The following is a 24239-nucleotide window of genomic DNA, read 5'->3' as shown; positions in this document are numbered from 1 at the left end:
CAGAGCAATGAGGTTTACTCTCAGTTGCCCTCTGAAATGGCCTAGCAAGCCACTCTGCTGTACCAATCGCTACAAAGTTTCAAAGACAGATCGCCTGGCATCGACCTAGGCACCGGAAAAGACAACTGCAGAAATAGCTTTGTTAACACTGCAAAGTCCTCCTCACTAACATCTGGGAGTTAGTGCCAAAAATCGAGACAGCTGTCTCACAGACTAGTCAAGCAACAGCCTGACACTACCTGTAAGCTATGTTCCATGAGTATGACTGTGTCCCAGACACCACCATCACCATCCCTGGATATGTCGTGTACCACTGGCATGACAGCCCCAGCAAAGGGGTCGGCACAGGGGTGAAGATTTGGAAGCGCATTGCTCTGGGAATCCGCAACTTTGACTCCGGACTCGATAAAGTCTCATGGCTTCAGGTTAAACATGGGCAAGGAAATCCTGCTAATTACCAAGTACTGTCGTCCCTCAGCTAATGAATCATTTTACCTCCATGTTGAACAACACCTAGAGGAAGCACTGAGGATGGCAAGGGCACAAAATGTACTCTGGGTGGGGGATTTCAATGTCCATCACCAACAGTGGCTCAGTAGCAGAATTACTTATTGATCTGGTTGGTCCTAAAGGACATAGCTGCTAGACTGGGTCTGCGGCAGGTGGTGAGCGAACTAAGTGGGAAAAACGTACTTGATCTAATCTGTACCAGTGCAGCAGATGCATCTCTTCATGGCTGTATCGGTAAGAGTGACCATCACACAGTCCTTGTGGAAACAAAGCCCCGCCTTCACACTGAGAACAACCTTCATCGTGTTGTGTGGTACTATCACCGTTCTCAATGGGACAAACTTCGAACAGACCTAGCAACTCCAACTGGGCATCCGTGAGGTGCGGTGGACCACCAACAGCAGCAGAATTGTACTCCAGCACAATCTGTAACCTCATGGCCCAGCATATCCCCCACTCAACCATTACCATCAAGCCAGGGGATCGACCCTGGTTCAATGGGGAGTGCAGGAGGGTGTGCCAGGAGCAGCACCAGGCATACCTGAAGATGAGACGTCACCTGGTGATGCCATCAAACAGAACTACTTCCATGTCAAACAGCAGAAGTAACAAATGATAGACAGAGCTAAGTGATCCCACAACCTATGGATCAGATCTAAGCACTGCAGTTCTGCCACATCCAGTCTTGAATGGTGGTAGACGATTAACTAACAGGACGAGGCTCCACAGATATCCTCATCCTCAACAATAGAAGAGCCCAGCACATCAGAGCAAAAGATAAGGCTGAAGATTTCAGTGATCTTCTGCCAGAAGTGTCAAGTGGATGATCAATTTTGGCCTCCTCCAGTGGCATTTCGGATACCAATCTTCAGCCAATTTGATTCATTCCACTGTTAGAGGCACTGGAGGCTACAAGCCCTGACAATGTTCTGGCATTAGTACCAAAGACTTGTGCTCCAGAACCTGCCGCTTACCTAGCCAAGATAATAAAATGTGAGGCTGGATGAACACAGCAGGCCAAGCAGCACCTCAGGAGCACACAAGCTGACGTTTCGGGCCTAGACCCTTCATCAGAGAGGGGGATGGGGGGAGGGAACTGGAATAAATAGGGAGAGAGGGGGAGGCGGACCGAAGATGGAGAGTAAAGAAGATAGGTGGAGAGGGTGTAGGTGGGGAGGTAGGGAGGGGATAGGTCAGTCCAGGGAAGACGGACAGGTCAAGGAGGTGGGATGAGGTTAGTAGGTAGCTGGGGGTGCGGCTTGGGGTGGGAGGAAGGGATGGGTGAGAGGAAGAACCGGTTAGGGAGGCAGAGACAGGTTGGACTGGTTTTGGGATGCAGTGGGTGGGGGGGGGGGAAGAGCTGGGCTGGTTGTGTGGTGCAGTGGGGGGAGGGGATGAACTGGGCTGGTTTAGGGATGCAGTGGGGGAAGGGGAGATTTTGAAACTGGTGAAGTCCACATTGATACCATATGGCTGCAGGGTTCCCAGGCGGAATATGAGTTGCTGTTCCTGCAACCTTCGGGTGGCATCATTGTGGCAGTGCAGGAGGCCCATGATGGACATGTCATCAAGAGAATGGGAGGGGGAGTGGAAATGGTTTTCGACTGGGAGGTGCAGTTGTTTGTTGCGAATTGAGCGGAGGTGTTCTGCAAAGCGGTCCCCAAGCCTCCGCTTGGTTTCCCCAATGTAGAGGAAGCCGCACCGGGTACAGTGGATGCAGTATACCACATTGGCAGATGTGCAGGTGAACCTCTGCTTAATGTGGAATGTCATCTTGGGGCCTGGGATGGGGATGAGGGAGGAGGTGTGGGGACAAGTGTAGCATTTCCTGCGGTTGCAGGGGAAGGTGCCGGGTGTGGTGGGGTTGGAGGGCAGTGTGGAGCGAACAAGGGAGTCACGGAGAGAGAGTGGTCTCTCCGGAAAGCAGACAGGGGAGGGGATGGAAAAATGTCTTGGGTGGTGGGGTCGGATTGTAAATGGCGGAAGTGTCGGAGGATAATGCGTTGTATCCGGAGGTTGGTAGGGTGGTGTGTGAGAACGAGGGGGATCCTCTTGGGGCGGTTGTGGCGGGGGCGGGGTGTGAGGGATGTGTCGCGGGAAATGCGGGAGACTCGGTCAAGGGCGTTCTCAATCACCGCGGGGGGAAAGTTGCGGTCCTTAAAGAACTTGGACATCTGGGATGTGCGGGAGTGGAATGTCTTATCGTGGGAGCAGATGCGGCGGAGGCGGAGGAATTGGGAATAGGGGATGGAATTTTTGCAGGAGGGTGGGTGGGAGGAGGTGTATTCTAGGTAGCTGTGGGAGTCGGTGGGCTTGAAACGGACATCAGTTACAAGCTGGTTGTTTGAGATGGAGACTGAGGTGTCCAGGAAGGTGAGGGATGTGCTGGAGATGGCCCAGGTGAACTGAAGGTTGGGGTGGAAGGTGTTGGTGAAGTGGATGAACTGTTCGAGCTCCTCTGGGGAGCAAGAGGCGGCGCCGATACAGTCATCAATATGGACTTCACCAGTTTCAAAATCTCCCCTTCCCCCACTGCATCCCTAAACCAGCCCAGTTCATCCCCTCCCCCCACTGCACCACACAACCAGCCCAGCTCTTTCCCCCCACCCACTGCATCCCAAAACCAGTCCAACCTGTCTCTGCCTCCCTAACCGGTTCTTCCTCTCACCCATCCCTTCCTCCCACCCCAAGCCGCACCCCCATCTACCTACTAACCTCATCCCACCTCCTTGACCTGTCCGTCTTCCCTGGACTGACCTATCCCCTCCCTACCTCCCCACCTATACTCTCTCCACCTATCTTCTTTACTCTCCATCTTCGGTCCGCCTCCCCCTCTCTCCTTATTTATTCCAGTTCCCTCTCCCCATCCCCCTCTCTGATGAAGGGTCTAGGCCCGAAACGTCAGCTTTTGTGCTCCTGAGATGCTGCTTGGCCTGCTGTGTTCATCCAGCCTCACATTTTATTATCTTGGAATCTCCAGCATCTGCAGTTCCCATTATCTCTGATACTAGCTTACCTAGCCAAGCTGTTCCAATACAGCTACAACACTGGCACCAACAATGTGTAAAATTGCCCAAGTATGTCGGGTACATAAAAGGCAGGACAAATCCAACCCGGCTAATTACTGTCCCATCAGTCTCCTCTCAAACATCTGTAAAGTGATACTACGTGTCATCAACAGAGCTATCAAGCAGCACCTGCTCAGCAATAACCTGCTCAGTGACGCCCAGTTTGGGTTCCGCCAGGGCCACTCAACTCCTGACCTCATCACAGCCCTGGTCCAAACATGGACAGAAGGGCTGAATTCCAGAGATGAGGTGACAGTGACAGCCCTTGACATCAGGCTGCATTTGACAGAGTGTGGCATCAAGGAGCCTTAGCAAAACTGGAATCAATGGGTATCAGGGAGCAAACTCTACAGTGGGTGGAGTCATATCTGAGGACGGTCATAGTTGTTGGAGGTCAGTCATCTCAGCTCCAGGACATCTCTGCAGGACTTCCTCAGGGTAGTTTCCTAAGGTCCAACCATCTTCAGCTGCTTCATCAACGACATTTCCTCCATCATATTGCTAATGATAGCACAATGTTCAGCACCATTTGTGACTCCTCAGATACTGCAGCATCTACGTTTAAATGCAATAAGATCTGGACAATATCCACGCTTGGGCTGACAACTGGCAACAAGTAACATCTGTGCCACACAAATGCCAAGCTATGACTATCTAACCACCACCCCTTCACATTCGACGGTGTAACCATCACTGAATCCCCTACTATAAAACACCCTGGGGGTTACCATTGCCCAGAAACTCAACTGGACTCACCACATTAACAGAGTGGCTACAACAGCAGGTTGGAGGCTAGGAATATGGCAGCGAGTAACTTGCGTCCTGACTCCCATCAGCTTGTCCATCACACACAAGACACAAATCAGGAGTGTGATGGAATACTCCCCACTTGCCTAGATGGGTGCAGCCCCAAAAACACTGAAGAAGCTTGACATCAACGTGGACAAAGTAGCCCGCTTGATTGGCACTACATCCACAAGCATCCACTCCCTCCACCATCGACGCTCAGTCGTAGCAATGTGTACTATCTACAAGATGCAGAAATTCACCAAAAGATCCTCAGACAGCACCTTCCAAACCCATGGCCACTTCCAGCTAGAAGAACAAAAGCAACAGATATATGGGAACACCACCAACTTGCCGTCCAAGCCACCCACCATCCTGATTTGGAAAAATATCGTTGTTCCTTCATTGTCGCTGGGTCCAAATCCTGGAATTCCTTCCGTAATGGCATTGGGGGTCAACCTACAGCAGAAGGATTGCAGTGGTTCAAGGAGGCAGCTCACCACTACCTTCTCAAGGGCAATTAGGAATGGATAGTAAATTCTGGCCAGCCAGCAATGACCATATCTCACAAAATGAATTAAAATGAAAATATAATTTCTCCAGCACAGATTCAGCAAATTCATGTCACTCAATGCATTATCAACGGTGAAGGAGACAGGAAGATGTCATTTCGTGAAGTTAATGGTCGAGTATCGCACTCTGACCAGAACCTCTGGATATGTGAGTTTCACCATGCATGTGACCCTTCACCTCTGCAGATAAGCAGTGACAAATGCCTTGAACAACCCTGTTATTTTAACAGTCATGGTAACGCAATGAAATAAAAAAAGATAGCAAGGTAAAACATCGAGGCTGTTCTTTCCACAGAAGATGTGTAATCCATTCTTTCCACAGAAGATGTGTAATCCATTCCACCAAAGAGTCACCAAGAGACAGAAAAGTTTCAGAAAAAAAAACTTTCCCCTTAAACATGCCTACCCACTGAACAATACAAGGTAATTCAAGAGAATTTCCACAATATCTAACACGTCACCCTACATTCCATATCCTTGCTCAGTTGCTTTTGTTACAATGAAATAGCATTAATTTCTGCAATTCAGAAAGAGTCTTCTTCTACACAAAACTGATCATCTCCATCTGTGTTTAACCTTACAGTTTCCAATACTGCTGCCAAACCATCTCTCCCATCAGTTCTAGACTATTTTGCAAAGAAAACCATCAATGTGAAAGGAATACCTGAAAGCCACTTTGAGTGATTTTGTTCTGCTAAACTTCAGAGAAACAGCATTTTTCAAAATGGGAATGTCATCAAAAAAGCAATTCAACACAGGCAAAAATTAATTCAGCGTTACAGCTGAAGGGGTGATATACTTGGGAATGGACATGGGGAAATGCAATGCAATGCAGAATCCTGATTTTCAATATGGCAGGTGTTTATAATTTGATTTTTCGAAATCCTTGCAATTTTCTCCATCATTGCTACTTGTTGCCCAAACTACCATTTTTCTAAAAGGCCACAAGACAGATCACCAACAGGATTACAGTCAGGTTGGCGGCAGTTAACTAAGGTACTTACCCTCGACTTTAGGAGATACCAGTTAAGTTCTCGATTACTCCAGTCCCAGCTGGCCAAGTCCACATCCACCTCTCCCAGAAAACTATTCCTGCCCAGTGTGTCATTGTGCCAGACAGACAGATTGAGTTTTTGGATTAGGAGAACACTCTTCTCAATTTTATACTGTGGGGTGAAAGAAGTAGAGATCACTGGTTAAAATTGAAGTATTTTTCAGTAGAATGCAGGTGATATTTTTCAAACCTTCAACAATATGAATGCCTCAACCAATAATACTAGAAACCAAATTAATTAGTTATTAATAGAATTCCATTCCAGCGCTATAGACTGTACACACATTGCATTAAGAGTGCTATATCATTACATGACTAACTACACTAATGTGAAAGGATAGATGTCAGACACAGCTGTTACCATCATAACCACATCGTGGAAGTCTGTGCCACATATCCTTGAAGTTTCAATGATGCCCATATCCTTGATAACTCTCAGATTCCTGCTTTGCTCCAAGGGCTACCCTCTCCAAACTTGACTCTGTTACATAAGCCCCTGACGAGGCCGAGTAGCAATGCAATGCGACAAATTCTTGCAGGAAGTGCATTGCTGCAATGGAGTACAGAAGCATTAGGCACGACAATCCAGACAGGACTTATTTTGACACCCACTTCCAGAGGAATTGAAATGGCTAAAGTCACCGTTTATTGACTGTAAAAATGTATTCATGCTGATAAAGTAAGCAGCCCTGTTTATTCCAAAATTCAAATGCAGCATTTTGGCTTTTTATCCCCTTCATTTTTCCTGTCGTGCAATAAAAGTTAACATAAACAACTCCCACGTTCAACCATGAAAGGATGTAATGCCACAATGAGTTTTAGGGTTCTAACATTGTATGGTCCTAATGAAGGGTAGCCTCTCTAGCTTCATTCCTGTAGCTGCAGCTAAAATAACAGTCAGATAGATGATGATGATGATGATGATGGATAGAAAATGAAAATATAATCACAAATGTAAGATTCTATTCACACTGAAGTGTCACCTATGCTACTTTGAATGATATTATTTTGGATGGTGAGGCATTTTCTTCCAACATCTAGTCTGTCACAGAAGCACCTCCAAATGAGGTTTTTAACTCATTAATGTTTTGATGTTGAAAGCTTTCTACTGTCTTCCAATTAATTAAAAAAAAACTGCAAACATCACCCATCGTACCTTCAATATTTCATTGTAGAGTGGATTAACGTTTCGCCTTTTGACAGAGGTCTTCCTCTTGCCCATACGTGCCTTGTCCGGAAGCAAGTAGGTTTTAACATATCTGCAGTTACCCAAAACAACATGCTTTAGCTGTCTGAACTATAATACAGCATTGTATTTCGAACTCTGGCTGCATGTTAAACCTAACTTCCTTAGCTCTTCTTCCCCATGTAAGTGGTTCCTCAACAGCACCAATGACCCATAGATGCAAGCAAGGTTTCCAGTCTCCTCTAAGTAAAGGTAGTCTACCCTAAGTGTGGGTAGGGAATGTTCCTGTGTTAGGATAGGAGAGAATAAGGTCATTAGTGGGTGTCCCACTGCTGAGCACAATTGTGCAGACTTCAAGCAGGGATGGGATAAGATTACTAGTAAGTTGAACGTCCCATGGAAAATACGACACCAACAACTTATTTCATTTTAAAAGATTCAATATGAATGCAGGTGTTCAGAAAGTAGCAGAAGCTAAAATTAACTTATCCGAGTGTCTAACAGGGGAGGGTGCAGGAAAACAGCAAAATGAGAAGGTGCCGTGCACTGTGTTGTTCATCTGACCGTACCTGATCTGAACAGTGCCATCTGCCTAGTTTTGGGGTGTAGTGGAAAGTGGGTACAGGAGTGTGGAAGTGAATGGGGGGAAGCAGAGACAGGAAGAGAATTAGATAGGAGAAAGAAAGTAGTCCCAGTGTAGATTAGTTTTCTCTTAGCGTAGCGATTTTCACGAGGTAAATGAAAAAAAGGGGAAGAGACAATGTAAAAGAAAAGAAAGAACAGGGAGATGTTGGTTTCTGAAAACAAAAAAGCTTGAAAATTGCTGTCTACTTACGCATCAGTTCGACCCTTCTTCTCATCCACTACAGCCAGATCCTTACACTGATACACATAAATCTGAAACTCTTTATTCTTCTCATTGTAATCCAAAGCGAACTGGACTGACCCCTGGGCATCAATGCTTCCAAAATCACCACTGTAGACACTCATGATGCTTCCACTCACCTGAAGGTGGTATTGATTGACAGTTATTACTATTTAACGCCTTATGCCATCACTCAGATTGGCAGAACAGTCATCACTGTTACATGGAATTTCTACGAAGGGAATGTTGACATTGAAGTATGATTATTCCATGGAACAGCGACATTTTCCCTCAGCAAAAATACACATTTATAAGTAAACATTAGCAGAAAACAGCAAGAATAATCTTTACAGTCAAACAGAATCTTTAGCCAATGATTGTTTGCTTAAATAACAATAATGGCATCACAATATTTCTGGCAATATTGAATGAAAAAAAAATTTAGGATATTTGTTCTACTTTCTTTGCAGTGCCGTATACACTAGAAAACAAAACAAGAGTTAACAGGATACAAGAAACTGATCATTCAAAAAACAGGGCTTACATCCAAGAACAAGTAGTTACATGACTATTTCATAGGCCGGATACATGCAATATTCTTTCACTGGTACCCAAAGGAAAAGTACTTTAGCTTACCATCCTCAATGGGGATATCCATGAACTGAAGACATGAAATGGTCAACCCATTTCTGAGGACAGAGAAGAATCAGGCATTGGGTCAGGGGTAAGAGAGGCAAGTCGAAGGACATGCTCCAGAGAATAATTCCAATTTTTGAAATGAAATATTGTTGAGAAACACTTACAAGAAATTTAAGGCACATCACCTTCTCTTCTCCATTATACAAGAGCAATATTCCAGGCTATTACTGCTGAATATGCATGAAGCGAAAGAAGGATTAGTCTGGTGATTAACCAGTGGACTTAGGTTGGATAGTAGAAGCAGATAGGTGGCGGGTGCAGGGAGAGGGATGTTAAGCTGATGGTGAGTTGTTTGTAATCATTCAGTAAGCCTCCATGACACTGCCTATTGTTAATGTCTGTTATGTATGCACAGCAGTCCATGGGCCAATTTGGCATTGGGTTCAGGCCGTTTACAATTTGAAAGATTTGACACGTCAGTAATTACAACTATGGCAAACTACACTCTACTCATTACAATTATGTAGCGATCAATGCACATACTGAGAAATTACAGAAGAGTGGAAGAATGGTGACATAAATTCTTCTAACAGTTAGCTAATGGCCTAAGGCAAGACGCAATTCAGGTTACTCCCCATTTAACATGGAAGGGAGTTCCTTGCTTCTGAAATTTGAAATTCAGCCACAATAAGCACTGGTAGACACTGGACACCACTATTTCATCAGCTACACAGAGTGAGGAACCTATCAATCTCCCACTTTGCATGGAGTTCTAACATTCCTACATACAAACATGTTAGCCCTGACCCTTTCCTTATTTTGCCTGGTGATACTCCAAACTGTAGAGATACACTCCCCAAGACTTACTGTTTGTTGTCTATAACAATGAATATTATTGAATATTTTGAGTTGGCATCACCTAGATGGTGCAGTGGAAGCAAACTGGTAGTTTGTGGCTCAGGATGACTTCGGAATTCATTGATTGTTAATTGCATACATCTTGCCTCTAACTTCACTCACAGACTGAAGTTTACAAATGGATTTAGTTATGTGGCAGCCCTTGAAAAATTAGCCAAACCAACAGAGAGGGTCAGCTATGGTTGTCAAACCCTGTATTTCAAACATTTGTGTGTTTCAGCCAATGACAATGAGCTCCAAGGTCTTCCTGAGCCACAGGCTTCTGATTGTTCCCACTGCAGCATCTAGAAGATGTCAACTCACAATATTCAAACATATTCATTGTCATAGAAAACAAACAGCAGATCCTGGTGACTGTAGCTCTACAGTTTGGAGTACCTGTATGCAAAATACTCAGGATGTCAGGGGGATTTGAGTCTTTGTTGTTTAACAATGCACATATTTTTTTTTGGCAGCTTGGTGACTCAATGGTTAGCACTGCTGCCTCACAGCACAAGGAACCTGGGTAGGATTCCACCCTCGGGCAACTATGTGTGGAGTTTGCACATTCTCCCTGTGTCTACGTGGATTTCCTCCAGCTGCTCTGGTTTCTTCCCACAGTCCAAATATGTGCAGGATAGATGGATTGGCCATGCTAAATTGCCCATAGTGTTCAGGGATGTGTAGATTAAGTGGATTATGGAGGGGGATGGGTCTGGGTGGGATACCTTGAGAGTCGATGTGAATTTGTTGGGGTGAAGGGATTCTATGGACTCTATGGATAACACATGCACTAGAGTAATTACATACAGCATTCCAACAACACTGATTTCAAATCCTTCAAGATTTTATTTGGTTCTTGAAAATAAATTCATACCGAAGACACAGATGCCATATCTGAGGAATGGCTGGCATCACTGGGAGTCTTTCTGTGCCATCCAATGTTGAAGCTGACCTCTGAAGCGGAGTCTGATTCACTCTGTCAAAACAAGATCAGTGGAACAATGTAATTCAGTATCTTTCAGCTCAGAATTACATAGAATGAATCATGAGGCAAAATAAGCTAAAAAATCTGTTTGAGCCTTCCTAACCTTCCAGAAATTATTTAAATTTCTAAAATTCTTTTGTTGCTCCATTTATTACTTACATTGGTATCACTGACTGATAATACTGTGGGTTGGAAAGTTTAAAGATTACCTGGATTCACTCTGGCTGACCACTAGTTGGAGGGGATAGGGGAATAAATAGACTTTTTTTTGAGGATTGCCTTTGAGTTGGAGCCAAATGCACAAGACTGACATTAAAAGCAATCATGCCAGCTTATTGCTGAACAGTATTAAAACAGTGCAAAGTTTGCAGATCAAAATACTTGAAATAATTAATTTATTGTTATGTAAGGAAACACAGCAATTATTCTGCATCAGCAATACCCCTAAAAGATCATGGAATGAATGACCTTTGCAATCCTTGCTAATGGTTTGCTTGAGGGTGGAATATTAGTTAGTACAACACTGAAACGTGATACTTGGATAATACCATCCACCTGAAAAGGCAGGTGAACATTTTGGTTTAGCGTCTTTTTTGCAGAACAGTCAAGTTTTGTGAAGACCTGCCTCAGCAATGGAAGAAATATTCAAGTCCTGGAAAGATACATTTTAAAGTCGGTTGTTGAGTGCAAAAGCACAGTTTACCTTGAAGGAAGGTTTCAAAAGTAGTGTCAGCAATGAAGGTTATACACAGAAAATTCTAATAATCAACAAAGACTATAGTAGGGTAAGTGTCAGATGACTTGGAAAGAGTTAATATAGGTTTTAAAGAGCAGTACTGGTTGATCTACAGATTTTGTGTATTTGTCTTCTTCACTGCAGTGATATAGCCAGTGTCCCAAGACATGGTGTGCACCTGCATGCTTACCAGATTTCAAGCTCTGCGAAAACCCTAAATATCCTATCGTGTAGCAACATACAGGATTTAAACAAAGCTCATCTATGACCATGAAAAGAAAGTACGAAATCATCTTTGCCCAGGGTCAATCAAAATTACAACTTTTCCCACTGATCCTGTAGTGGGCATGATTCAAGACAGTTGATCTCACCTCCCTGAATCTGTTTCACTTATTGTTGAAGTAATTCATTTTATTATTACACTTTGAATGAGCGAGACTTTCTGAACATATTACTTTACTGTCATTTAATTAACTCAAGTTAATCTAACTAGCGACTTCACGCAAGGTTTGGCTCAGGAGATTTTCCTTCAATTGCCAAAATTTACTCTCATTACGGCTGAACTGCTCAACGTTTTTGGGAGAACTAGTACCATTCATCTAATTTATATAGGCAGCCTTCACTTTCAATATTTCCTGCTCATAATTATATTCCATTACCTCAGTCATGAGCATTGGAACAGACTTGCTCAGCTCCTTCACCCTTGAATGCTCCAGCGTTGGAATGTTTACTGCAGGGGGCTTGTTATCAGCTAAGGAAACAGATTTTGATATTAAAATATGACACTATGATAGGCATCAAGCAAGAATCACTTTGCTACAATCATACAAGGAATTCCACTGCACTTCAAACTCATTCTTAATTGTAACCTTGTACACAGCTCAAAATATATACTCACCAAAATATCCAGTTTTAAGTAGAGATTTAATAACATGACAATTCACTCAATGTAATTTAGAATGGTGATAATGCCTGAGCTACAAATATTTCATTTAAAACACAAAGCTGAAATTGAATAGGAAGAAGGAAGAGCTGATTGGTGAAAATCACAAAGAATTACCGAACGGAGCCCCACTTGTGACAAAATTACCATTGTGGTAGATGTTAATGATGTCCTTGCTCTGAAAATTCAAAAACCCCTCCTAACTAGCAGTCTGGCTGGGATTTTCTCCTGCCAAGAAGTGGTGGGGAGGATCGCATAAAAGACCAATGATCAGCCGGTTTGGCACTGGATGATACCAGCTGTTTCATACCACCACAAAAATTAAGATCTGAGTGGGAAGGCCTTCAGGCTCACAGCAATTAAGTGGTCAATTAACAACCACTCTTTCTGCCATCAGCAAAAAGTAATTGTGTGCTTAAGCAGGCAAGGAAAGTGGCAGCACTCCCAATTGCTACAATAGGATTTGATTGGGGGGGGGGGGGCTCGATTTACCCCAATCTGAAATTGAGGGCACAGGTGGGAAGCAGGATGTGGCTGCTGAACGCCACACTTTTATCTCCAACTTTCTGACACTTCTCTTCCAGTAAACAATACTCGCAAATGCACACAATTACCACAGCTCCTGTATAAAAGATAACAGGAACTGCAGATGCTGGAGAATCCGAGGTAACAAAGTGTGGAGCTGGATGAACACAGGAGGCCAAGCAGCATCTCAGGAGCACAAAAGCTGACGTTTCGGCCTAGACCCTTCATCAGAGAGGGGGATGGGGAGAGGGTTCTGAAATAAATAGGGAGGGAGGGAGGGAGGGAGGGAGGGAGGGGGAGGTGGTTCGAAGATGGATAGAGAAGAAGATAGGTGGAGAGGAGACAGACAAGTTAAAGAGGCAGAGATGGAGCCAGTAAAGGTGAGGGGAGGTGGGGAGGTGGGGAGGTGGGGAGGTGGGGAGGTGGGGAGGTGGGGAGGGGATAGGTCAGTCCAGGGAGGACAGACAGGTCAAGGGGCAGGACGAGATTAGTATGTAGGAAATAGAAGTACGGCTTGAAGTGGCAGAAGGGATAGATGAGAGGAAGAACAGGTTAGGGAGGTGGGGACGAGCTGGGCTGTTTTTGGGATGTGGTGGGGGGAGGGGAGATTTTGAAGCTTGTGAAGTCCACATTGATACCATTGGGTTGCAGGGTTCCCAAGCGGAATATGAGTTGCTGTTCCTGTAACCGTCAGGTGGCATCGTTGTGGCACTGCAGGAGGCCCAGGATGGACATGACATCTGAGGAATGGGAGTGGGGAGTTGAAATGGTTCGCGACTGGGAAGTGCAGCTGTTCATTGCAAACCGAGCGGAGGTGTTCTGCAAAGCGGTCCCCAAGCCTCCCTTTGGTTTCCCCAATGTGGAGGAGGCCACAACGGGTACAGCAAATGCAGTATACCACATTGGCACATGTGCAGGTGAACCTCTGCTTAACGTGGAAAGTCTTCTTGGGGCCTGGGATGGGGGTGAGGGACGTGGTATGGGGGCAGGTGTAGCAGTCCCTGCAGTTGCAGGGGAAGGTGCCGGATGTGGTGGAGCTGGAGGGGAGTGTGGAGCAGACAAGGGAGTCACAGAGAGAGTGGTCTTTCCGGAAAGCAGACAAGGGTGGGGAGGGAAAAACGTCTTTGGTGGTGGGGTTGGATTGCAGATGGCGGAAGTGTCGGAGGATGATGCGTTGGATCCGGAGGTTGGTGGGGTGGAATGTGAGGATGAGGTGGATTCTCTTTTGGTTGTTATTGCAGGAACGGGGTGTGAGGGATGTGTTGCGGTAAATACAGGAGACACAGTCGAAGGCGTTCTCGACCACTGTGGGGGGAAGTTTGCAGTCCTTGAAAAACGAGGACATCCGAGATGTGCAGGAGTGGAATGCCTCATCCTGGGAGCAGATGCGGCGGAGGCGAAGGAATTGGGAATAGGGGATGGCATTTTTGCAGGAAGGTGGGTCAGCGAAGGTGTATTCTAGGTAGCTGTGGGAGTCGGTGGGCTTGAAATGGATATCAGTTTCTAGATGATTGCCCGAGATGAAGACAGAGAGGTCCAGGAAGGTGAGGGAGGTGTTAGAGATAGTCCAGGTGAACTTAAGGTTGGGGTGGAAGGTGTTGGTGAAGTGGATGAACTGTTTGAGCTCCTCGTGGGAGCACGAGGCGGTGCCGATACAGTCACTGTAGCAGAGGAAGAGGTGGGGTTGAGATTAGATTAGATTACCTACAGTGTGGAAACAGGCCCTTTGGCCCAACAAGTCCACACCGCCCCTTGGAACATCCCACCCAGACCCATCCCCCTATAACCTACACACCCCTGAACACTACGGGCAATTTAGCATGACCAATCCACCTAACCTGCACATCTTTGGGCTGTGGGAGGAAACCACGCAGACACGGGGAGAATGTGCAAACTCCGCACAGACAGTTACCCGAGGCTGGAATGGAACCCGGGTCCCTGGCGCTGTGAGGCTGCAGTATTAACCACTGAGCCGACGTGCCGCCTAGTTTAGGACCACTTCTCCTGTCTTTTGTGGCACTGCTGAGTTGTTAATTGCCAAGGCCTCCATAATAGCACCATTCTTTATAGTGGCTGCCACTGCCTAATTGGCTGGCAGCTTCAGGCAGGGCGGGACAGTGCTCTCCCAAGAAATGATTGACCAGGTAGCCCACAAGTGATCACTGAAGTCCTCACTTGGTAAGTTTCGATCAGATAGTCTTTCACAGAGAGTGTGGGGGTCTCCTTGGTAAAGAAACCAGATCCCCACTCACTCATTAACTGAAAGAAGGAAAATCCCAGCCTATGTTACTGTTTGTATATTTTTCTTCTATTATTAAACTCAGAAGCTTTCCATTGTCCTTTGTCCAGCAAAGTGTAATGAACTAAAACAAAAGTATATAAACACTTTAAAAGAAGTCCCATTAGCGAAAATCTGTTCGATCTAATTGATGAAAGCAAGAAACATCTTCATCAACTATGCCACAAATTGTCACTGGATGCCTGCGGATGGTGTTGGGCTGGATTTTGTTGGGGGTGATGGATGCACTCACTGACACTGCTCCTCTGAAATTGTTTGCAAACCCTGGGTGTAAGGTATGCATGGATCAGGGTAGGAATTCTTAAGTTGCGTTTTATTACTAGATTCTCCAATAGAGACTGCACTGTGGACTATTCCACAATCCACACTGACTGAGATCCATGAGAATTTCAACTTTCCTGTTCCCACATTGCTTTAGAACCACCTTAAATGTGACTCCTGGTTGAATTCAGTATGAATTTAATAAAACTTATTGAACTGAACTGACTTTGAAAGTTATTTTATTTTTGTGGACAGCATTTAAATGGTTAATTATCAGGTTTCTAAGCCAAAATTTAAGCAAGGCTTCAAAAATATTTTAGCTTCTACTTGAACTTCATGTAAACCACAGTTTTAGTTAATAAAAACACTTTAAAGTGATTTTATTTTGTTGCTTTTATTTTCTTGGTTGGTTGTCCATGAAAATCCTTTAATGTGATTGGTTATTTGTCTTCATAATGACAGATCCATGCTGTCAATGCTAGTAAAGAACATTGTAATCTGTTACATTACCAATGCATGGCAACAGAAGTGACATTCTGAACTACCATAACAAGGGCTGCATTATAATTAGCACTGTCAAACTTTGGCCTTGCTTCTTACAGAATGGAATGGTCTAATTTAATGAGTTACAGGAAGTCATAAAACTCTCTTTTTAACAATACTGTGTGTGTGTGTGTGTGTGTCTACAATAGATGGAATGTCCTTATTAAAGAATGTGGTTCACCATCATCTTCTCAAGTGCATTTAGAGATGGACAACAAAAGCTGGATGAGGTGACAATGCTCTCATCCCAGGAAAGAATGATAAATTAAAATCAATTTAGTTTAGGTGATATGCCCATTAAAGCTGCTCTTCTCATAAAAGAGAATATCAATGGATAGAAAGCCGCATTAACTTCCTTATACTGACATCTGGAACAGATTTAGTGATGTCAAGGCCCTCATCAAAAATTTTGAAATAAATAAGGTCAAAATCAACTTCTCATAATGACTTTGTTCTTTCAGATGAGGGAGTGAAATCCGATCAGCAGTAGACATTCCTAAATCAGAAACATTTTTAACATAGAAAAAAACATCTCAACTTCAGATCAGAGATAACAAAATGTGAGGCTGGATGAACACAGCAGGCCAAGCAGCATCTCAGGAGCATAAAAGCTGACGTTTCGGGCCTAGACCCTTCATCAGAGAGGGGGATGGGGCGAGGGTTCTGGAATAAATAGGGAGTGAGGGGGAGGCGGACCGAAGACGGAGAGAAAAGAAGATAGGTGGAGAGAGTATAGGTGGGGAGGTAGGGAGGGGATAGGTCAGTCCAGGGAAGACGGACAGGTCAAGGAGGTGGGATGAGGTTAGTAGGTAGATGGGGGTGCGGCTTGGGTTGGGAGGAAGGGATGGGTGAGAGGAAGAACAGGTTAGGGAGGCGGAGACAGGTTGGACTGGTCTTGGGATGCAGTGGGTGGAGGGGAAGAGCTGTCCGCCGCATCTGCTCCCACGACAAAAATTCCATCCCCTATTCCCAATTCCTCCGCCTCCGCCGCATCTGCTCCCACGACAAGACATTCCACTCTCGCACATCCCAGATGTCCAAGTTCTTCAAGGACTGCAACTTTCCCCCCCACAGTGATCGAGAACGCCCTCGACCGCGTCTCCCGTATTTCCCGCAACACATCCCTCACACCCCGCCCCCGCCACAACCGCCCAAAGAGGATCCACCTCGTCCTCACACACCACCCCACCAACCTCCGGATACAACGCATCATCCTCCCACACTTCCGCCATCTACAATCCGACCCCACCACCCAAGACATTTTTCCATCCCCACCCTGCTTTCCAGAGAGACCACTCTCTCCGTGACTCCCTTGTTCGCTCCACACTGCCCTCCAACCCCACCACACCCGGCACCTTCCCCTGCAACCGCAGGAAATGCTACACTTGCCCCCACACCTCCCCCCTCACCCCTATCCCAGACCCCAAGATGACATTCCACATTAAGCAGAGGTTCACCTGCACATCTGCCAATGTGGTATACTGCATCCACTGTACCCGGTGTGGCTTCCTCTACATTGGGGAAACCAAGCGGAGGCTTGGAGACCGCTTTGCAGAACACGTCCGCTCAGTTCGCAACAAACTACTGCACCTCCCAGTCGCAAACCATTTCCACTCCCCCTCCCATTCTTTGGATGACGTGTCCATCGTGGGCCTCCTGCAGTGCCACAATGATGCCACCCGAAGGCTGCAGGAACAGCAACTCATATTCCGCCTGGGAACCCTGCGGCCTAATGGTGTCAATGTGGACTTCACCAGTTTCAAAATCTCCCCTTCCCCAACTGTATCCCTAAATCAGACCAGTTCGTCCCCTCCCCCCACTGTACCACACAACCAGCCCAGCTCTTCCCCTCCACCCACTGCATCCCAAGACCAGTCCAACCTGTCTCCGCCTCCCTAACCTGTTCTTCCTCTCACCCATCCCTTCCTCCCACCCCAAGCCGCACCCCCATCTACCTACTAACCTCATCCCACCTCCTTGACCTGTCCGTCTTCCATGGACTGACCTATCCCCTCCCTACCTCCCCACCTATACTCTCTCCACCTATCTTCTTTTCTCTCCATCTTCGGTCCACCTCCCCCTCTCTCCCTATTTATTCCAGAACCCTCACCCCATCCCCCTCTCTGATGAAGGGTCTAGGCCCGAAACGTCAGCTTTTGTGCTCCTGAGATGCTGCTTGGTCTGCTGTGTTCATCCAGCCTCACATTTTGTTGTCTTGGATTCTCCAGCATCTGCAGTTCCCATTATCTCTCAACTTCAGATCAGAACTGTTTTAAACAATATTCAGTATTTACACTGGTCCTCATTCACAATGAAGTGAGCTGGGACGAAATGGAGACCACTCAAATTGAGACTTTTCTAGCCAATGCAAACACACATTGCCATTAATCTTGTAGCTCGGTAATACTGAAATTAACACTGCCAAATCAGGTTTCCAAGCCTGTAATAACTTGTGACGTTAATACTTACTTCTTGTCTGTTGTCCATTGTGAGCAAAATACAAACAAACATGTGAAGAGGTATTTAAACACAGACCTTATCATTTCATTGACTTTAGAAAGCCTCCAAGCTCTAGATGATTTCTTGATGCTGTCATAAAAACCGAATCAATGGGACATAGAAAAATCAGCACAGAATGTTCATCCATGAACTTAAGCTAAAAAAGACTCATTTTGGATGTTGGAGAAGGAAGAAAAGGTAGACAAGATGATTTGAGCTTGATTTACTTTGGAAATTAAGCAAAACTTTTACACATGCTTGTTGGTGGATTTTTCATAAAATTCCTCAAATTCTCTTCCCACCAGGCAATTACAATGATTTTCCATTGGGCATGCATGTCCTAAGCTGGTCCACCTACCACTATCTTAAGTGGCCAATTATTGTGGTTCAACTTCATCAACAGCTTTTGTTCAACATAGGCGCCACCGTCAGATGATGGAAAGCCATCCTAAAAATCCAGTCCTAAAGCATTTCTACGTTTTATTTGTACCGAACTTTTTGCATGATGTCATAAGAATGAGGGGTGTGTTATATACCTCACACATTACTTCCACATACAAGGAAAAACAGAGCCCAAAAGATTCAGAAACTATGCAGTGTTACTGTTATGGCCAAATTTTGGATAAAGTTTTGAAAACAGAACATTGCTATGGGGGTAAAATTTTCAGGATCAATCCCTCACCATCTCTTTTTACTTCATTCTCATTCACTGAAGAACCGATGGTTTCTCCTGGAAACAGAAAGCAAAACTAAGTTCTTGTTATAAAAAGAATGAGCACATTCACAAACTGGATGAATACAGCCAATAGGCTCTCACTCCCATGTACTTATGAAGCACTGAGTGAACAGGTTAAGAAGATAAAGCAAAATAACGTAAATGCTAAAATAATAATAGAAAAATGCTGGAAATACTCAGAAGCTGAAAAATGATGGCTAACATTCAACAAACTAACCTGTGACCAAAAGAACACATGGTAGAAAGAGTGCAGGAAATACAGCCACTTACCACCAAGCCAGTTGAGAGTGGATACTTGAACACAGCCAAGTCAGTCTATGGTCCAAGCACTCAAGGAGCCACCCAACTGAGAGCTAATAGCAGAGTGGCACTCAAAGGACCAAAAGGCAGTGAGTGCTGCTTAGATCCTTCCAGGATCTCCTCAACCAAGACTCAGTCATTGACATGTATGTTCTTGATCAGATTCCGCAGCATGCTACCTATCACCATTTCAACACAACTCCAGCCTAGAATGAGATTAGAAAGGCCATCTGGCAGCTGGGAAACAACATGGTCACCAGCACAAATGGATTTTTCTGGTAAAATCCTAAAATAACACCAAGAACGACTCTTGGCTTATGTGGGTGACCTCATCTCCTTCGTGGAAGGAGCACAGTGTGCCAGGAGATTTCTAAGATGTTAAATTATGGCCATCTTCAAGAAAGAAATAAGTTTGATCATGGTAGCTACAGAGGAGTATCCCTGATGCCCACTAGAGAGGTCATTGCAAAAATCCTCTTAAATCATCTCCTCCCAGTGACTGAAGAGTCAAAGTCGAAATGTGGATTCTGTCCATCAACAGGCAGACTGGATGAGTGGTATGCCCTGAGATCTTCACAACAAGTCAAATTTACCATCATTCTCTACCTCAGCACAACAACTAGCGAGCCATGCATGATCTTCACCAACAGATCCACAACTGACCCTAAACATGTGCAAATCGGTGTCAAGCAAAGCCGGCTTGTTGCACCAGAGGTCTTTGTTATCTTCCTTGCCCAACAAGCCGTATCATCTCCATGAGGTTTCCTAGTGGGGTGGAGCTAATCTACAGGATAAGTGAGAAACTGTTCAATTCTGTCACCTCCATCCAGACCACTACCTTAATTACTATCTTTGAGCTGCAGTATGCAGATGATGATTGTGTGTGGGCATGTGCAGAGGCCAAGGTCTAAACTAACATGGATACATTCATTCATAGACTCATATGAGGGAATGAGTCTTCGGCCACGCTTCTGGGAGACAAAGGTCCTCTATCAGCCTGCTCCCACTGCACAACACAAGCATATGGACGTACACGGAATAGTGTGGGTTAGATGGGCTTGAGATCAGTACGACAGGTCGGCACAACATCGAGGCCGAAGGGCCTGTGCTGTGCTGTAATGTTCTATGTTCTATGTTTTATAACACTGTCTCCCAACCAACCTAGCCATTGGATAGCAGGAATTAATTCCCATACCTTAGGAGCCTGCTTTCAGTAAGGACAGACATCAATAATAAAATTTAACATCACCTCCAGTGTACCAGAATCGTTTCTTAGATGGTCAATGACTGAGTGTTTGATGACAAATACAATGTCAAGCTCACGGCCTGCAAGGGAACAGTGTTACCTGCCCTGCTGTGTACGTTGCAGACACGGACAATGTATAGCAGACATTGCAAATCCCTTGAGAAACATCACCAACAATGCTGCAGCAAGATCTTGCAAATACACTGACCGTAAAAGTGCTGCTACAGCCACGTTCTCTCTCAGGCCATCATCCCCAATGTAGAGACTGCTGTATTGGTCAAGACACACATCCATATGTCCCTTCACATGACTTCCAAAACACTCACTCTACTCTGAGCTTCATCACAGCAGTTGCCAGGACAGCAGAGATAGTAAATCATGAATGTTATTAAAACCTCCGAGAAAAATGCAACATGCTCACTGATTCGTGGGAACCTACAACCCAAGACTACCCAAATTGGAGAAGAAGCATCACAAAGGCGTCAACTGTTTGGACTGTCTTGGATAGGCCCAGGTGGAGGCCAAACACAAACATCAGAAGTAGTGTTTTAAAACCTGAGCATCATGACCATCTACTTCAGTAAACACCACTGGCCCTCCTATGGCAAGGGTGACAGATCCAGGCAATTTCATTACCCCAGCATCCACAAGACTGGAGTAGAAGAAAGCTATACTTGATCCTGCAGGAATGCCTAAGGAGGAGAGCAAATTAGGAAGATAAGCAAAATACTGTGGATGCTAAAACTTGGAAATATTTTTTAAAGATTGCTGGAAACACGCTACAGCTCAGGGAGAACCAGCTAAGAAAGAAACAAGGAAATTTTGGATAAAATTGGAAAATGAGGAGATGAAGGGAATGTAATGTTGATGAACTCATGTACATTTACTGCACTGCAGACAGCACAAAAACTTTGTGCTGCTGCCTGCTAATTTCAGTAATGTGGATTGGTGAAGGATAGAATATTGAACATTGTATTAGCTCACTTGAAAGCTCTGATTTACAATTGCATGCCATGCACCTTCAACTAAAAATCCCACATTCAGTCTGCTCTATTTGGACAATTATATGCATGTCATATGTACACTTGAATTCATCATCTCCTCAAATGAGTCAATTCAGCCGTTGGCTAATGAAAGAAAACAGACGGAAAGGATCTCAAAATCGAGAATAAGGTCACAGTTTATCAGGCAACAGAGATTCCTGTGCTCTTCTATGCTTCAGACACATGAACAGCAGCAGCCTGAAGGCACTAGAGAAGTCACACCATTCATGTCTTCATAAGATCTTCTGAAGTTGTTGACAAGAAAGGTGGCTCATGAGCAGCTTCCTTTTCCAAGCTGACATGCCTCGCCTTGAGGTGCTAATCACTCAATATCAGCTCCATAAACCGTTTAAACACTGGACATCAGGCTACCGAGGCAATTTTTTTAAACTCGGAGTGCAATCACAGCAGGAGACTGCCAGGAGAGCAGTGGAAATGCTTCAGGAATATCCTCAAACCATTCATGAAGAGATCACCATCCCCATCAATTAATGAGAGACATGGGCTCACAACCCAGCAAAATGGTAAATGTTAATTCAGGAAGGCTCCAACCAGAAGGATAGACTTTGTTGGGAATGTGCAAGAGATGAAGTGGAAGCATCACAGGCAGCAAATAAGCCTCCAAACAACAGAAGAATTTGACCTATCTGCAGGTGATAGAGGCTACAGATAGCTTGTTGGCCTTATCAGCCATCTCAAAACCAACCAAAACTGAGTGAAAATAAATTAACCTCAATCCTGAAGGACTGCTAAGGAGGTACATACATGAAAAGGGGTTAACACAAAGCATGGAATAGACTTACCACTGAGCAACACTGGTTTGTAACTTGACATCAAGAAAACAGATTAGCTGCTATTTCATTTCATTGTTGCTTATCAGACCTTAGCTGGAAAATTTATTGAGCATTAGTCTCTACAATAGTGACATACATAAATTAAATCATTGGCTGTAAAATACTTTGGAACATCCCGTATATCTGAAGCTGATACATAAAGGAAAATCACTTTGTTTCTGTAGCAGGAAGGAACAACGTTACCTCGTTTTGAAATATTTGTCACTCTATTGAAATGTGAAAATACCAAATATGAACTGTTAAGTTTACAGGGAATGTCAGCACTTACTGTCTACTGTACAGTTTAGGTTGTCCATACTCTTAGCATTATTCTTCTTAGCTCTGGCTAAAGCCTTCATTACAGGGGACAATCCATAAATGGGACCTGAATTAAAATTACAAGAAACTTTTCAAACAGTATTGGTCGCATTACTAAACAGTATTAACGGCAGCAAAATACATCTAGATAGATGAGGCATGGATCTTCTAACTTTGAACCAAGGAAACTGCTTTAGATAAAGAAAATTTGAATCATTGGTGGAATCCTGTAAGGTAGGGACTCAATCTTAGTAGGAGCATGAAATAGGATTAAGTAATATGTTAAAACTGTACTGATTTTTTTTCATTGCTGACTGCATTTTCTTGCTGCAATTCTAGTTACCAAGTACTTTTTGTTCTAAACATCTGAACATTATAGCCTTGTGTCGTAATGTGAACAGAAATTTAAATATTTGAAACAGGCATTTAGTCCAACAAACCTGACTCTTTTTTTCTTTATTCAAGGCAGGAAAGGCCAACATTTGCCTATTTCCAATTGGCCTTGAACTGACTGGTTTGTCAGGCCATTCAGACAGCAACTAAGAGATAACCATGTTGCTGTGGGTCATGAGTCACAAGAGGGCCGGATCATGATGGTACATTTCCTTCCCTGAAAGACAATCATGATTTTTAAACATGGAAGTTTTATAGTCACTGTTTAGTTAATTTTAAAAAATACATTTAAATCTAAATTCCAGCAGCTGTGTTGTGGGATTTGAACATATGTACCAGAGCATTACAATCCCCTGAAATGATGGACTTGATTTATTCCCATTTTAACAAAATTGTCAATCACTTCATTCTTTCTGTTAGTTCTTGAACTTGTTCACATTTCATAATTAAATGGCCTTCCACATTAATATTCCATAACTACTGGTATCTGTAAGTAAAAGTTCAAGTTTCCTTTACACTCTTAAACTTTCAATTTTTATAACTCACTTCTGCTGCTACTTGAATACCTAGCATGTTGAGCTAATTGTATTTGGGAATATCTTAAACTTCGAGTAAAGGCACCTTAAGAGGTCTCCGCTAAAGTAGAATACAGTTCTTAATCTCTGCTCCTAATGTGTATACTTAGACTTACCTATGTTGTTCAACCTGAAACTTCTTAAGTTTCAGGTAACTATTGAACAGAATTTCTTTATCATAGTATCTCAGCAGGTGAATGGGATCATTGCACAATACAGAATCAAATATGCAAATTAAAACAGCATTTAATTGAGGCATGCAGGTGGAGTCAAACATAGATAGAATGAGAGCACAATTTTGTTAGCACTGATGGCAAGTTGGATAAATTAGTAAGAGTTTTATTTCAGCACTTTTTGCATTCATTCAATAATCAAAAAAGGTAAATTACTGAATATGAAAACTCAAACCTGACTCCATCTTGTG

The 24239-nt window shown here is 44.2% G+C and overlaps 1 protein-coding gene across 6 annotated transcripts in view; it reads right to left on the bottom strand.

Annotated features, from left to right (window-relative positions):
* Positions 1–24239, bottom strand: part of LOC125458751 (synaptotagmin-like protein 2) — a 99129-nt gene that overhangs the window by 11452 nt on the left and 63438 nt on the right. For 5 of the 6 annotated variants that reach the window (XM_048544350.2, XM_048544352.2, XM_048544353.2 and 2 more), the window contains 7 exons: positions 22819–22914; positions 19054–19101; positions 11961–12052; positions 10455–10556; positions 8012–8181; positions 7147–7249; positions 5941–6102 (listed from right to left, as the gene is read on the bottom strand). In XM_048544350.2, the coding sequence (XP_048400307.2) occupies positions 5941–6102; positions 7147–7249; positions 8012–8181; positions 10455–10556; positions 11961–12052; positions 19054–19101; positions 22819–22914 (773 nt within the window). Of the gene's footprint in view, positions 1–5940; positions 6103–7146; positions 7250–8011; positions 8182–10454; positions 10557–11960; positions 12053–19053; positions 19102–22818; positions 22915–23287; positions 24054–24239 lie in introns of those variants that run through there. The other variant, XM_048544356.2, reaches the window with a different exon arrangement.

This window comes from Stegostoma tigrinum, chromosome 15 (genome assembly GCF_030684315.1).
Source record: "Stegostoma tigrinum isolate sSteTig4 chromosome 15, sSteTig4.hap1, whole genome shotgun sequence".
Taxonomy (NCBI): Eukaryota; Metazoa; Chordata; class Chondrichthyes; order Orectolobiformes; family Stegostomatidae; genus Stegostoma; species Stegostoma tigrinum.
This window is presented reverse-complemented; position numbering and strand designations above follow the sequence as displayed.